Consider the following 17,127-nt stretch of genomic DNA (forward strand, 5'->3'; position numbering starts at 1 on the left):
CGAGAATTGTTGTATTCACTAGAAGAGCAATGGTTGAAATCCCAACCACTGGAAATGCCACTGGATTCTTTGATAGTTATGGGGATTATCAATGGCTCACATTCTGAAAGTCATTGGGAGTGTAGTACATGTATCTTCAGTTGTTCGATGGTGCACCAAATGCGTAGAGATGATTGTTGCAACCGTGCCTACTTGCCTCACACTGCTTGTTATTGCCAAATTTCTTGGTTATGAAAATTTCAGTGTAGCTGAAATGAGGATGTTGAGATGGATGAGTGGCAAGACAAGGAAGGATATAATTAGAATGAATGCATTTGAGGGAATTCAGGAGTAGAACCAATAGATAAAAAGAAGGAGAGGGAAAGCAGACTTGATGGTTTGGTCATGTGCAACGGAGACCAAGAACTGCATGGTTAGAAGTGAGTTGGTACAAGTTGAAGACTCTTAAAAGGCAAGGGGAAGGCCTAAAAGGATGTGGATGGGTCTAACTGAAGGTTTGGCCCTTGATAGAGTGGAATGGCGGGATCAAATTCATGTAGCCAACCCCAATTAATTGGGATAAAACTTAGATGATGATGATGATGAGAGGTTCTCCATGCTTTTCAAACTCAAGCTACTTCTTAGAGCACCTTGAGTCCAATTGAAGGTGTTTGAGTATAGGATATGTACAAACTCAAGCTATGTATATGTATAGTTGTATATGTACAAATGTATATACTATAGATAGGTATATGGATGGATTCATGCATATCTATTAAGATCTCCTACAATTCTCTATAAATCTCCTACCTCTTTTATATATTCTCTTCATTTCCAATGGAATAGAAAAAACAACATTGTCGAAAATGTAATGCCTTGTAAATAATAGGTTATAGGGTGCATTGGGCGGTCTTAAATCTTTAGAGAGTTAGACTCACGACACTTGGGGTGGTTTAGATGAATTTTAATGGTTGCTCATTGGGTAATCTTGGTCATGTTGGGATTGGGAGAATTTTTTGGGATCATTTTGGGACTATCTTATCGAGTTCTATGGTCTAATCCATCCTTGTAATTGCAATTTAATTGAACCCCTGGCACTTATCTTGCGAATAAAGTCGCAGTGAATCAATAGATTGGCCCTCTTTTTTTCCAAATGTACTCGACAAATGCATCAAATGGGCAAAGACGGACCAAAATTTGTGGGGTTAGCGAATCTCAATGACAAAATTGAGGATTCGGGCTCCACAATCCTTGATCTCTCTCCCACGTCCATCGAGAGGTGAATGTTAAAGCAGATTCTCTTGTTGAGGGGGGCTCTAGGGTCTCTCTATGACATTGTGGAGCAAAAATAAGGATTGTTCTTGCCTACCTAGTTTTGTAGGCCGATGTAGGCTCATATGGGCTGATGGTAATTGGAATGATATGGGAGTTGATATGATATTTAAAACAATTACGTTTTCTCTCCTTGAATAAAATTTTAGTCATTCATCAAGAAGTTAATACTCATAAATTTGTCGACATTTTTTTCACTGATACTACATGCAATTATGATTCAATCCACACGAGTTGCTATGGTGGATGGCGTTTACTCTATTTAAATCTTTTCAACTAGTTGAAAGTGTTTTGCATTCCATTTCATGCAAGTGGGGCCAAAGTCCAGTTATCCGAACCATCGGTTTGATGTGCCTCTTTGTAGATGGCTAGATGCACCACATAACAAAAACCTGTTGAGAAGACTGCTGAAATGGTGGAAATTTCTCCAAAAGATTTGACTGTTAAGAAGAGAGAAAAATGTTCCAATAGATCTGGGAGGTTTTTGGGTATGCACAACAAATGATTGAATTCCTCAACATATCAGCGATCATGCTTACTGATCCATTTGGTCCACGTGCTAGACTTGAAGATACCTGTATAATATGTAAATATAGCTGCTCAGCTGGGGTTATTGATCATCTTTGCATGTCAACCCCATAAAGCAACACATACTGCGATCAACCAGGGGTCGTGATAAAACTAAACAATTCAAAACTCTATATTTCTAGCACACAAATTTGGAAGCCATTTGGCTTCTTTTTTTTTTTTCTTTTTTTTTTTTTTTTTTTGTTGTAGATCAAGAATTTTGAAACTTGCAACCCTTTCAAACTTAAGTTATTTGCTACGTCTTTCCCTTTTGTCCTATATCGGCCTACAGAACTAGGTAGACAAAAACAATCGATATCAACTTTCACAACTATCAATTATTGGCTGTCTTTTGCTTTTGCTTCATCTTCATCACAATCATCACACCCATAACAACCATATCTTTCCCTTTTTTCCTTCTCATTTTTTTACAACAGCAATCATTCTCTTCGATGAAATCACCCACATCTTTTGTTTTGACGAACCCCTCACAATTGGTGACGATGATGACAATGCCTACCATTGGCGTTCATTAAGCATGTATGTGAACCTGAGGATATTCAAGAAACTGTACAAGACTCAATATTTTTCAATCAAAATTTGATTTTTGGAGCACCCATGAGAGCCTGTCGCTTTCCAACAAGTATTCATATACAATGTCAAATTGATTGAATCGTTTGGGGTTGTTAAGACATTTCTGGATGAGCTCTGCCTCCACTTACTACCTAAGAAATCCATGGTCCATGCCACCCTTATGATGTCATCATGAACCCTGATCTGCAGGCCTGCACATTCTAACAATGAGCATGGGTGTCTGTGTGAACAATTTAGCAGAGTGGTTTAGGGGAGCGAGAAAGGAGTTATTTATTTTAAAGGTTGAGGTAAAGACATTGTTGACGGTGATGGTTGTGGTTTTGATATCGGTTGTGATACAGCTAGTATCATTCAACCTTCAAAGATATGGGGGTGAATTGGCCCCATTAGAAAATAGGTCATATCAGCTGATACAAGCTAATGCAAGCCGATATGTGGGGATCGAAACACAAGTTTTGTGCAGGATTCAATGAATTGAAGTAGACTGGATTATTTTGGGAAAAACTGAAGTGTAAACCATCTCTTTTTTGTTTCCATTTTTGTCTTCCTTTTGTTATATTTCAATGTAATGGGCCATAATCCACTAAATCATGCTTGATTTGTGTTTGACTAGGGCATATTTGGTTGACTCTCGGTAGGTCAAGTTGACAGATGTCATTCTTATCAAAGAATGGCATGAGACAAACATTAAATACATGTTAAAAAATGATACATTTTGGTGTTTTACATTTTTTAATTATGTTGATAATTATTTATTTATTTTTATTTTTTGCAATAAAAAGAGGCTGATATAGGCCTGTATGGTCTGATATGGTCTGGTACACCTAGTACCATATTGCTTTTTCATCCCAACTGGTACACTCCTTGATGCCGAACCTTGGTGATGGTGCACTATGGTAGAGAAGAGATGGCTTGGATGATGAGAAAGTCGGTTGAGTTACCTAAGCATGCGGGGTGGGGCACAATCCCCTTGTTGGGATCTTCAATCGAATGGTTGGATAACTCTACCTTGGAAAAAAGAGGTTTTAAGGGGAGTGAGCATGTGATGTATTTGTCCCAGCATTTTCATGTTGGGCAATAGGGTTGTCAATGGGTAATTGATATGCAAATACCGAGGTACCAAGCCCAGTTTAAATGGATCTGGGACCCAATATCTGACTTGTTAAAAATTTGGTTGAGTTTGGATCACCATTTTGGACCCATTAAGAAATTGGGTCAGTTTGGGTACTTGATATTGTAAACGCGCACACAACTAATTAAGAGTGAAGGCAGTTTTTTTTTTTTCAAAGATAAAGAGTGAAGGTGTTAATCAATATTAAAAAAAGAGTTAATGAGTTATTTATACTCATTTACAACGATGGTTGATACACAACTTTAAAATCAAGCATGTGGCTGTAATGTGCTCAAATCTATATATAGACATAATTATTAGTGCTAGTAATCAAGAACAAAGGTTTTTGGCTGTATGTATGCCCAAAACTACTTTTCCTACATGATAACCCCTCCTATAATTCCACTCGCCCTCCACTATTCTCTATATATCCGATGTGGGAACATGTGTTGACAAACTTAACTATTATGCTGCAGCCTCTATGTTGGTAAGATCTCTTCTAGGATTTCTTCCTTCCTTTCTTGTTTGGCTTGGTAGTAATGAAGGAAAACATGTAGGAAAAGGTTCTCTTTTTTCGAACAGACCAGCCCTTCTATAGTCATTTTTGATAGTTAACACCCTTCTTTTCCATCTCCATACCCCCATACTCTTTAACAAAACCTCCATGTAAAGCCCATAACAAAATCCCATACTCTTTAACACAACCTCCATGAAAGCCTCCTACAAAACAACAACAGCAATGATGATTTGGGCACAGAGGCAGCAGCAGCATTGTAAAATCTAATTTGCCGATCTCCAATTGCTCATGCCTAAGACCCAGTGAGTACATGATCTTGACTAGATTTGGGTTTTGGTAACTAGAGTGTGGTACCCTGACCCAAATTTGAGAGGACCTAAACTTAACCCCCTTAGTAGGGTCCAGGTATACCTGACTGTATTTGGACCCTTATTTGGGTCCAGATATGGGTACACCACTACCTGATCTGAACCTGACATGTGACAGCCCTAGGGCCTAGACAGCTGCACAAAAGTGACAGGTTTGAGGATGAGACACAACAGCAATGATGATTTGGGCACAGAGGCAGCAGCAGCATTGTAAAATCTAATTTGCTGATCTCCAATTGCTCATGCCTAAGACCCAGTGAGTACATGATCTTGACTAGATTTGGGTTTTGGTAACTAGAGTGTGGTACCCTGACCCAAATTTGAGAGGACCTAAACTTAACCCCCTTAGTAGGGTCCAGGTATACCTGACTGTATTTGGACCCTTATTTGGGTCCAGATATGGGTACACCACTACCTGATCTGAACCTGACATGTGACAGCCCTAGGGCCTAGACAGCTGCACAAAAGTGACAGGTTTGAGGATGAGACCATTTTCAAAATATTAGTGACATCATTTTAATATGGCAATTTGCATCATAATATACAGGGCCAGCTAGCGCAATATACATGTGTTGTCAAGCCTAACAAGTGGGCAAAAATTTGCACAATGTAAAAGTGTCTTAAACATCATCTTTTTTGAGAAATTTCAACGAGGTCGAGATTGTAATTTAGATGAGTTTTTATATATATATATAGACACATCAGATCAATTGTCTGGATTAGGAGACTCCATGCCTCACCTGCACAAAATGGAATTGGGAACTCAAGCATTGTACAGTCCACTTTCTAAAGCTGAGTGGGAAGCTTGAGATGATAAATTTGAGAACTGTCACAGTTAGAACATGGGCATTTTTGTCCCTTCGAGAAGGAACTTTCACTAGAGTCCAAATTTTGGACCAATATGGGACTATTTCTAAAAGAAAGCAGGGCTTTCTTGAATATATTGGATATTCGGTCCATTTCTTGTATTTTTCCAATTTTTATTGTGTTTGATGAGGATTTATAGATTGGACATGCTCACTCCACTTTAGTCATTTACATACGCGAGTGGATACTGCACAAGTAATATGAAGTTGCAGTTTAGATTACTAGTCACTGATAATGGGCAAGTGCCAAGTGGACAATGAATCGATAATGCAACCAACCTGTAAGTCTTCCTACATGTTATGGGCTTTATCAATGGCAGCCAACTTAGTTTATCTTAGACATGGGCTGGACTTTAATAGCTGAAAACTTTTTATAAAATGCGGCAGTTGCTCTTTTGGACCCCACTTGCTCTCTCGCATGATCCTTTTGCTTCCTGGACCTATTCTCTCCAGCCATATACTCCCATGTCCACCATTACTTGAGTACTGTTGTGATGAGCTTATACATTCTTGGAATCAAAATATTGTTTAATGCTGAACTACTTATGAGCATAGTTATTTATGAGGTATTATGCAATTCTTGGTCCAAGGAGAATGGGGTTTCTGTTGGCCATTCTTACTAGGGAACCAACATTCAATGACTTGTATAAACTATAACTTCAATATCCTTTATCATTCATCTGGTGAGCTGCACCATGGATGAACCATATCCCCTACATCTCTCAATTGGACTTCACCCCCGTGAATCTGAACCTTTGGCTGTGGCTATTTAAGTTGTACATTTGCAGGCCACCAGCCAATAATTAGATTGTCCAATCCTGGATAAATTTTGAGACATGGCTTGTCTATAGTGGATCTAGTAGATGAGCCGTCTAGATCCTGAAAGCATGGTTCTAGTTAAGGCATGGTTTATGAAATTGGTGTTGGTGCCAGATTCACCTGGACGCAAGGCTTGACTGAGCTGTGCAAGTTACCAAACTGGTTCGAGTTTTCAATAAAGTATTTAAAAAATCAGAAAAAGAAATCCACCCATTATAGAAAAAAGAGGTCTGGGAACATTATGATCAATATAAGATAGTTGCCAAAAGAAAACGAAAAATTAACATAGTTAAGGTTTTTGCCATGCTTAAGGTCCTGAATGCTGATATGACAAGTCAGTTGATGCTTAATACCACAGATTACATGCTGGCTTGTACCCTTGATTATTATTTTTATGTAGCAGATGATTGATTCGGATCTTACTTGTTTAGATCAGTCACATGGTTTATAAAGTTGTTTGGATGAGTCGCACTGTGTGATTTGTCCAGACTCGGACAGTATTGACTGGAACTGGGACAAGTCGGACCGAGTTGGGCACAGTTTTAACAATCAGTCATGTGTATCTTCTCGGCGTGGAACAAAACCAATACGACTCGGACTATCTAGTGGTATTGAATGATTTATGGATTATAGGTAAAAGTCTATTTTACTCAGGATGAGCACTGTGTATCACCTTGTAACTAAACTACATGCATCAATTCTAACTCCATGTAATAATTATTTATATTTAAGCACATTTTCCCCTTTCCTGACCTTCCACCCTCATCATCTTACTGTCTTATTGCATCTTACTGAGATTGGGACAGCATCATGTTTGGGCATTTCAGCCCCGTCTGCGTACTTAAAAGTTGTATATTTGATCCAATGGCTGAGGATCTAAGCTTATTCTAGTGGATTTTGGTAGTAAGAAGTCGGTGATGTCTAACATGGGATGCATGCCAGGTCGCTTACACTTTTGATGCGGGGCCCAATGCAGTTCTAATTGCCCGCGACAGAAAAACTGCTAGTCATCTCCTTCAGAGGCTGCTCTTCTACTTCCCTCCACCTGCAGACAATGAACTGACTAGGTTTGTATGTACATGTGGTTGAGTCTTTGGTTTTTGTTTCTATTCAGGATAGAGAAATGCCAAGGGTTGATAAAGATTTATGATTTTTGAATCCTCCTCTCATGGTGGGCACTGTTGCATGTTTACTAGATCTGGGCTGTTCATGTCTCTGTTACATTTTTTCAGGCCAATCCAGTTCTCAGATGGGCCACACAATCAAATGTTGAATTGGGCGGGCCACACATGTACAGCGAATTGATAGCTGCACTGGCTTGATTTTCGGGCAATAATGCATGATGTGGCCCACCTGATTGATAGAGCCCTTTCATGAGTACACATGGGAACAGTGGGCTTTAAAAAAGTACTCTTATGATTCTTGTTAGGCAAATTTCCTCATATCAATGCATGGCATTATTGGGGTGTTCTGATCCTGTTATTTTCTTATTCCAGTTACGTGTTAGGGGATAAATCAATACTAGAAGAAGCTGGTTTGCATGCAATGAAAGATGTTGAAGCCTTGCCGCCACCTCCAGAAATCAAGGACAATGTCCCTTCTAAAAGATATGCAGGTGATGTCAGTTATTTCATCTGCACAAGGCCCGGAAGGGGTCCTATATTACTCACTGATGAAGATAAATCCCTCATTGATCCCAAAACTGGTATTCCAAAGTAAGTTGTGTAGGATCAAATCCAATTTCCATTCCTTATTTAGACATTAATCTTTTTCATGGATTCACAGAATAATTGCTTGAGCCTGTAGCAGTCCAGTTTTTGCGGATTTTTTTTTTTTTTTTAATATGCTAGACTTATTTAACACTGGGTTCATGCTCTACTTTGATATCATTTATTTGTTTATTTTAATTTATTTTCCCCATTCCATCTTTCTTATGCTGTTGTAATCTTGGCATTTGCACATGTGGTTAAGATATTATCAAGGGTCGAGTTATCTGTGAACTATGTAGATTTTTAGCACCTTCGCTGGCATTTGCACAATCATGATGCATGCAGTATAGGCCTTTTACTGAAAATGGATCACCAAATTGGTTGAAAACAATCATATGGGGTTGTTCATATTTCTAGAAATTAGAAAAATTAGGCCACTCAAAATTATCTGAAATTGCTGAAAGGTTTATTTTTATGGATTAATGGCTGAAAGAAATAAAATAGGAGACCTACCACAGGTACTCTGTGACTCACCCTGCATGCGTGAGATCTGGGTTGTTTGTGAAATAGGCCCCACTGCGTATTTGCCCTGCTCACAAAAGTAGACTAGTCTGCTTGTTGGATGGACCCCAGGTGTACGAAATATGGCCAGCATTTCACATTCAATATACCTGTTATATGGCCTGCCTGATGAGCAGGGAACCTTTTCTTTGGGGCTGGGTACATATGCAGTGGGGCCTACCTGATGAGGCAAATGTATGTTGCCTGTGGGGCCATATGCCCCCTTGGCATTTCTTTCAGGAAAGAAAAAAAAAAGAAAAGAAAAGAAGATAACGCAGACCACTAGCATGCCCTTTTCCGGTGCTCCCAACTTCAAGGGAATTGATATATGCACCTACCCTTGTTTTCCAGACACCCATTTCCATTTGTGAATTGATAGTATCCTTTTGTATTATTTCAATTCCCATTATAGTATACATTTACTGCTCGTTTGGGAGCTTGTAAATGGAGGTAAATGAATTGAAAGCAAATAGCTTACTCAAAAGTGTTTGGATGGGAGTAAATGGAGGTAAATGGATAGTGGAAGTGGAGGTAAATGAATTGAAAGTAAATGAAGGTAAATGGAGGTAAATGGGAAGTGGAAGTGGAGGTAAATGAATTGAAAGTAAATAGCTTACTCAAAAGTGTTTGGATGGGAGTAAATGAAATGCATTTGAATTCCAAATATTCTGTTTGGATGGGAGTAAATGGAAGGAATTGGAATGCATTAGAACTTTTCAATATATTCACATGAACATGACATCCCAAATTAGTGTACATATGTGATATTTAATAAAATGATTGTAATAAGCCCATTCAAATATATATTTTTTGGCAAAAAATAAGCAAATTCCAAGCCTCAAGTGGTCCATAAATGTAAGAATTACAAATAAGCAACTTGCCAAAGCTGTTTGGATTGATGGAAAACAGGATTCAACCGTGGAAAGAAAATTAATTTATTGAAAGGTAACGTGTCCAAACATTTGCAAAGACAAAAGCACAAGCAGAAATTGGTTTTCCTTTCCACGGTTATCCTTACACAAAGGTCCATTTGCATTTTCTGAAAAATACAGACCTCATGCATTGAGATTTCCACATTTGTTTCATTGATAACTCTTCACTTTTAGACCATTGACCTCACATATTTCCATGAAAATCGTGCAAGTTAAAACAAACAGGTTATTTAGAATTCGTTTCTATTTTTCTCCATGTATTTATTTATTATTGTTTCATCAGATTTCTTCTGCGTGATGTTTCCTTTCAAATCTACTTTTAGATTCCTCACTTATCATGACCAATGTTCTGGATTAACAATCCATGCACCCCAATTGTTAGAATTGATAAACCCATCAAGGGCCCATTGTGTGAAAGGGACACGTGTCAGTGATCAAGTGGATGGCACATGTGAAAGAGATCTGGTCCATTCACTGGGTAGGTGAGGGTACACGGGATGTGTCGTTGACAAAAAACAAAAAAAACAATGTTATCTAGGCTGGACTCATAATGAGATACGGCCATTTTTATTTTTATTTTTTAAAGAAAAAGGTAAAAAAGAAGAAGAAAAAAGGTCCAACACTCCAGGTCTCAGTATCATCCACCGCCCTTACTTTCCTCAGATATCATCGTATGTATGCTTGACTTGGGTTGCTGGTGCAGTAGTTAGGAATACATAATGGCAGGATCAGTCACCCAAGCCAACGACTACTAAGAAGAAATCGCTTTACATGTATGGCTCACATGATGTGTGCGCTAGAATTTTTGGTTTATGGCATGATGACGGATTGCCTGTATTTCCCACGGCTATGCCATATTCATGAAAAACTCTTTACACGTTCAGCCTCCTCACATGAGCGGCTGTTCATTGAATCATATACCTTCGGAGAGAGTGGAAATGCTTCATAAAAAATAAAATAAAACCCTCACCGTGTACTATTTGGTTAATTGCTTCTTAATAATTAATTAATCTGGCCTTTAATTAAACACATCTCACGCCTAGGGTTTGTTTGGGTTAAGTAAAGGCTGTTACGTGTTCGTAACAATTGTAACGGCGGTTTTGAAAATAAAGAACACCTGTAACTGTCATTAACGGCCTGTTACATTCCCTGTTATGAGGTAGATATAAGTTTTTTGAATTTTTTTTTTTTTATCAATATTATAGGGTAGATATAGGTTTTTTAGTCTTTTTTTTTTTTCTCCAATAAAAAAGAAATCGTAACAGCCCTTATAGGGATGTAATAGTCAATAAGACCTGTGGTGGCCTTTATTGTCACTGTTATTATTACGGAATACCTTAATTTTAAGAGTTCATGATTGAGCATAATCCTGTTTTTTGGCAGGCCTCATGGTCTCTTAAAGTTCATGATTGAGCATAATCCTCTTTTTGCAAGGCTTCATGGTCTCAATTTAAGATTTGCCGACTGCTAGTTGCATTTTTGTGAAGGAAACTGCTGCTTTCGTGTAGCAAATTCAAAGTGGATTGCATGGGGCCTGCCAAAATCATGATTTAGGCTTAATCCTAATTATGCACGATCCTCTACCCAAACAGACCTTTGGGGGCTTTTGAGAATTACGATTGCCTTTCTTAAGCTAAACCACGGAGGCCCTTAGCTATGGAACGAACAAGATCAACATGCATTCCTATAAGTAGAAAGTGTTGTGTTTTTATAATAAAAAATAAATTTTAAAAATAAATTTTTATTTTTAGTAAGTAATTAAATATATTAATTATTAAAATTTTTTATAAATAGTGTGCATGGCTAGATGGTAAGAGAAGAGGTTTTTGCTTCTACAACTAGGGTTTAAATCTCCTTTTCACCGTCCGCGCTTGCACGCGCGGCATGGGCTGTACGGCTGCTTGGGCACTTTTTGGCGCTTTATTAAGTGCACTTTATACTTCACACGTACGCATCGTCGCATGGAGCAAAAAAAGCCTTAGTCTTTTTAGCATTGGTTCAAATCTTTTTTTAGCCATGATGCAACTTAAAGTGAACTAGGGTCTACCGTAAAGTATTTTAACCTTAATGGTGACTGAGAGTGACTATGAGATGGTTGTACATGTGGCACCTATGCCATGTGTCAGTCATGTGGCTACAGTTTTATTCTATTGGATAACTATTTCTGTCTAAAAAGGTACATAAATAACTATTATAGGACAAATGGTCATATCCTTTAATGGAAGAAAATTGTTTATTGTGAATGTGTGTGGATGTCTTGAAGAGGTACATGAGCATCTCTTCATAAAGAACTCCATGACCCTTCAATTGCTATAAATCTTGGGTACTATAATCCAAATGAAATATTTTTCATCTTTTAGATAAAATCATCTTTCGTACAGTATTCTTAAATATGGTCCATGCTATGTTTTTTTTTTTTAAAAAAAAAAAAGTCTTAAAGGCATATCAATGCCAAAATTATATATCTGTTCAACACTAAAAGTAATGTGCAAATTTTCGTATTGAAATTCGGAGTGAGAGTTTATTGTATCTTGAAGATAATTTGTAGATTTTTTTCATTTGTACTTGTTGGAACTAAAAGAAAAAGGGTAGCAAATCTCTCTTGAGAAATTGACTATTCAAGTCGAGCCTTGAACTTGATAGATCTGATTGTCTCATTATCTGTCTTCTATCCTTTGTTGTGTACAAGATTCATCATTTTTTATTTCAACATAAAGGTGTCAGAATGAGAATTTAAAAATCCCATGGTGTACCTTAAAAATGCAATGTATCTTAGAGATTCTACGAAAGTTACAAATTCCATTAAAATTTACTACTTAGCCAAATATGATTTGAGGGTTCTCCTAGTAAAAGTGCTCTTAGCACTGCATTGCTCACACCATGCGACCGCCTTCCGGGAGCTCATGATATTGGATCCATGGAGGATGTTTTGAAATGTAGTGTTGTAGGGTGTAGTGAACGAGCCTATCTTCGTAGCCCTGCCATGGATGGACTGAGCCCTCCTTGTTCTGGAATGGGTTGTTTACATCTATAGGATCAAAGTCCCATGTTCTGAAGCTAAGCATCATGTCTCGATGGCAGGACTCAAAATCGCCTTGCGGCTGTGCCTTATCCTGCAAATGCAAATAGAGAACATAAATGACTTTGTGATTTACTGATATTGGAAATATCAGCGAATGGAAAATTTTTATTCGATTGAATATTCACTGTTCTAAAACATTTGCCAGTCTACCATTTGGGGCCTGTTTGGATGCACCATGATTTTTATTTATTATTTATTTTTTATTTTTTTAAGTTACCTTGCTAACATATTAGCTCAAACTTAATTATGACCATAAGTAAAAATAAAACATAAAAAATTGTTTTTTAACTTCTTACTTTTTTACTCTCTTTCTCATCTCTCCAGGTTATGGACGGTGCATATCCTACCATGATAGACAGTCCACATTGAATGTGGAACCCACATGATGGACGGTCCACATCAAACATGGGGCCCACATAATGGATGGTCCACATCAAAGGTTGGCCTGCCGTGATGAATGCCCCACATCCAAAGCAAGCCCCATATGATGGACGATTCACTTCGAAGGCACGGTCCATCAGAGGTGGGCTCCACATGCTAGGTAGTGGACATTAAAGGTAGGCCCCACAAGATGGACGATCTTCATCAAGGTAGCCCCTACATAATGTATGGTCCATATCACAGGTGATGAATGGCCCTACATCTAAGGCGGCCTCTGCATGATGGATGGCCCACTTCGGTGGGGCTTACACTATGGACTTTCCACATCAAAGGTGGGCTCCATATGATGGGCAGTGGTCATTGAAGGTGGGCCCTATATAATTAATGATCCACATCAAAGTTCGGCTCCTTGTTGATGAATGGCCTACATCCAAGGGGGGCTGCATGATGGAGACCCACTTCAAAGTTGGGTCTTTCATGATGAAGGGTCCATGTTAAAGGTGGGTCTGCATGATGGATAATCAACATCTAATGTCCGATAGAATGGACTACCAACATCCAAGGTGCTCGCATGATGGATAGCCCACATCGAAGGTTAGCCTTAATAGGTGGATGGTTTATATTGAAAGTTAGCCCCACATGGTGGATGGTTTACATTGAAGATAGGGGACCTCACACAAATATATAAAAATTGGAAGAAATTTTAATAAAAGATATTAAAAAAAAATAAAAAAATAGAAGAGCAAAAGAAAGAGAAGATATATATTAATGGAAGAGATTTGAAAAATATTTATATAATGTTAAAAATCAAATAAAGTTTTCTATTTTTTGGTTGATGAGTATGTTATTTAACAAACATACTCATTTGTTGGATAAGTAGAAATCAAGATAAGTTACAAGTTATAACTAACTTAAGCAAAATGACTTACTATTCAAATGCAAGATACGCTTCTAGAGAAAACAAAAAATGATGTTAATCGCATTTATGCAGAGGAAAGTGCCATTTTAGTGCAGCAACATAGGGCCTGCCACAATTGGGATTGTACCTAATCATGATTATGCAGGATTCCCTGCCCAAACGGACCCTAAGATGATGATGGCAATGGTGATGATAGGTAATGTAATAAATGATCATTGTTAGATGAGGAACTATTGGTTCTTAATGTGGCTTGGATAATCATAGCATCCTAATCCTCTCATTCTGTACATATAGGTACATTGTGTTCCTGACCGTTCTATCTCATAGGGCTCCCTGTGGCTGGGGTATGCCCCAAAAATCTCCTTGATGGGAAGATCTTTACCCTTGATTAGTGTCCTACTATAAATGATTAAGGTTAAGAAAAACAAAAAAACAAAAACAAAAACAAATCTGTACAGTACAGAAAGAAAATAGAGTATGTAGAATGCTTCCCCCCCCCGGCAGAACAATATGTTGAAATTCAGTTATGTTTTTACGCTGCTCTAAATGCTTCCATATGGTCCTGTTTGGATTCATGGAAAGCATGAGAAAGGAAATAATGTTTTCCATGAAACTCACTTTCCTTTGTTTGCTAAGCCTTTCTTTCTGGGAAATTGTGGGAAACACTATTTCTCACTTTCTATCTTTATTGAAAAATAAATAAATTTATTTTTCCACATTCACTCCTAAGAAATGCATTTTCTCGCAATGAAAAGAAAATGGGTTTATCAATGGTTAAAGCCCAAATGCGCCACTATCCATGTTCAATAGCCTCATATGTGTCACATGTGCTAATGTGCCAAATGAGACATTGTCCATCTTCGATCATGCTACACATGTGCCAATATGCAACATATGCCACTATCCATCTTCTCTATGAAAATCTTGTTGAAAAGAAAATAAGGAAAATATTTTTTGCCTTTCCGACAATTTCTTAGAAATAAGGTTTCCTAAGAAACACTATTTCCTTTCTCGTACTTTTCATAAATCCAAACAAGTCCAATTTAAAATGAAGCCACCTCATGGACATTTTTCAACTAAAATTTCATGGGTTACTCCTAAATACTAAAGTTGCATTTGGATTGAATAGTGCAATGGATTGTGATTCTTTATTTGGTAGAAAAAGAATGACTAAATTGTAAATACCTTATACCCTGTAAGGAAGTAGCCTTCAAATTGCAATGACTCCTTGTTTGAATAACACTAAAAGAAGAGTGTAGCATTTTTTATTTTTTATTTTTCATGACAGGATGTTTCACTATGTTCGGATATAATTTTTTTTTTTTTCATGATAGGATGTTTCACTATGTTCGGATATCAATTTTTTTTCATGATAGGATGTTTCACTATGTTTGGATATAAAAAAATAACAGTGGATCCACATACCAACCATTATACTTCTTCATAGTCAATTTCTCTACCACAAGATTGAAAGTCAGCTAGGAAGGGTGGGCCTACAGGATCTGACCGTGTACTCGATTAGGAACCTTTGCAATAGTTAAAGATGAAAAATGCATATCCGGTGGTCCACCTAACCACCATGGGAGCAAAGATGTTTGATGACCCCTCTGATTCTATGGTTAAGATAACCCTCATCATGATCTACGACTTAGATCGTATAAGGGCGGGCCAAATGGATATACAAGATATGCAATCAGTACTCTGTCTATTTTCTTTCTTTAAAGGAAATGCTCGAGAATTTGGATAAGGCTGAAAGTTATCCAGTCTCATTCGATCTTACCCTTTTCCAATCTAAGTTTGAAGTTGAATTTGAAATTTAACTTTAAACCATCAAGAGAAAATACAAATAAGAAAATGAGGAAAACTCTTGGACCCACCTCCTAGTGGTTGCCCACAAGTGAGGCCCATGGGCCTATGTCCAACAAAGACATAAGCTATAAGCATTGTTTCGAGAAAATGAGACTTTCACTTGATATTCAAAAAAGGCACCTAAATGTGGAATATCTTAGAGTCATCTTTTAAATAGTGCTCATGAAATCATCATTGGGTAAATATTACATTTTTCTAATCTAAGCCTTCACTTAACTTGGCATATAATAATTGAGTTTTGCTAAAGTCCCTACCTTCCAAGGGGACAAAGACGTTAGCAATGTCCACAAATCATTTTAGTGACATGTAGGATGCCCAAAAGTTAATTTGGATCTATCCTGTTTCATACAAATTAGGGAGGGGCCATGGTAAAAAAAACATGCCTATTGGACGATCCTAAGCATCCAATCAATAACATTGAAAATGTATAGTCGAGATTGAGTGATTAAATAAAATAGGTCCAAGCATCATCTTGAGCCATCTATTCGGATAAATTTGATTTTGTATTCTTATGATTTCAGAATAGAACTTTGGTTTGATGATTATAACCATAAGATTTGTGGCTCGCAAGAAACAGATGGTTGTAACAAATTGGCCTCATTTGTCAGGTTAGGATCATCTGATTGGCATGATTCTTGCACCATGGATTGCTCTCAATGGTATTATTGAATGAATGGTCCCAATTGATGATTGGTGTGGGTCCCACGTGTCATTAAAAGAGTTTAGGAACATTGGTAACTTACCATGAAGATGGGGATGTTAGCAAAACCCATAATAATTAATTTAAAAATATAAAATTATTGTGTACATTTGTACTATGTATAATAAAAATCTTGGGTTGCTTTTCATATTAAAATTTTCAAACCACATGACCAATGAGAGAAAAGTTTCAACGGGGCAATTTTGCAGTTTCCTCTTAAAATGTATTTTAATGTTTTGAAAAGGTTGGCTTCACAAAGGCCATAAATGGTATATTGGTATGGTAATCACTGGTCTTTGGATTGTTAATAAAGGTTTTGAGTATGAAACTCATTGCCCATTGCTTAGTTTCTTAACTGAGTTACTCAGGCCTGAGTTAAGTTGACTGAGATGAGTTAAGAATCAAGTTACTGAATTTTAGAACTATGCTTGTTAGTAATATGAAAGTAGACTTTAAATGTCATTTGGCTCTTTAGAATCTTAATGGGGTTGGGGAAATAGTTTCCCTGTGAAATAAATTCTATCTATGGCTCCTTAGAATTTTTATGGGTTGGGGAAATAATGTTGTTGGGAGAGGAGATGACTTTTTCGTCTTTTTGAAAAATATGACTGTTGGATGAAAATCTATATATATATCCCAAAAGTTCACAACTCATTTTAAAATAGTAATCATAAAAAGGTAAATTCTGGAAAATGGATTTGCATAAGAATTCAGTTCTCACCCTTTCACAAATCCAAACACAAATTCAACCCCCTCACTAGTGCAATTCATTTCAGATTCCCAGGAGCCAAACAATCCCTTATTAAATGGTGTATCCAAAC

The 17,127-nt window shown here is 37.4% G+C and overlaps 1 protein-coding gene across 2 annotated transcripts in view; it reads left to right on the forward strand.

Moving 5' to 3' along the window:
* The window catches only part of LOC131235641 (diphosphomevalonate decarboxylase MVD2, peroxisomal), a 53,384-nt gene extending 45,308 nt beyond the window's left edge, over window positions 1-8,076 (forward strand). For both annotated transcript variants that reach the window (XM_058232903.1, XM_058232904.1), the window contains exons 10-11: window positions 7,096-7,220; window positions 7,650-8,076. In XM_058232903.1, the coding sequence (XP_058088886.1) occupies window positions 7,096-7,220; window positions 7,650-7,872 (348 nt within the window). In that variant the 3' untranslated portion in view covers window positions 7,873-8,076. The remainder of the gene's footprint in view (window positions 1-7,095; window positions 7,221-7,649) is intronic.
* The last annotated feature ends 9,051 nt before the right edge of the window (window positions 8,077-17,127 follow it).

Source organism: Magnolia sinica, chromosome 19 (assembly GCF_029962835.1).
Source record: "Magnolia sinica isolate HGM2019 chromosome 19, MsV1, whole genome shotgun sequence".
NCBI lineage: Eukaryota > Viridiplantae > Streptophyta > Magnoliopsida > Magnoliales > Magnoliaceae > Magnolia > Magnolia sinica.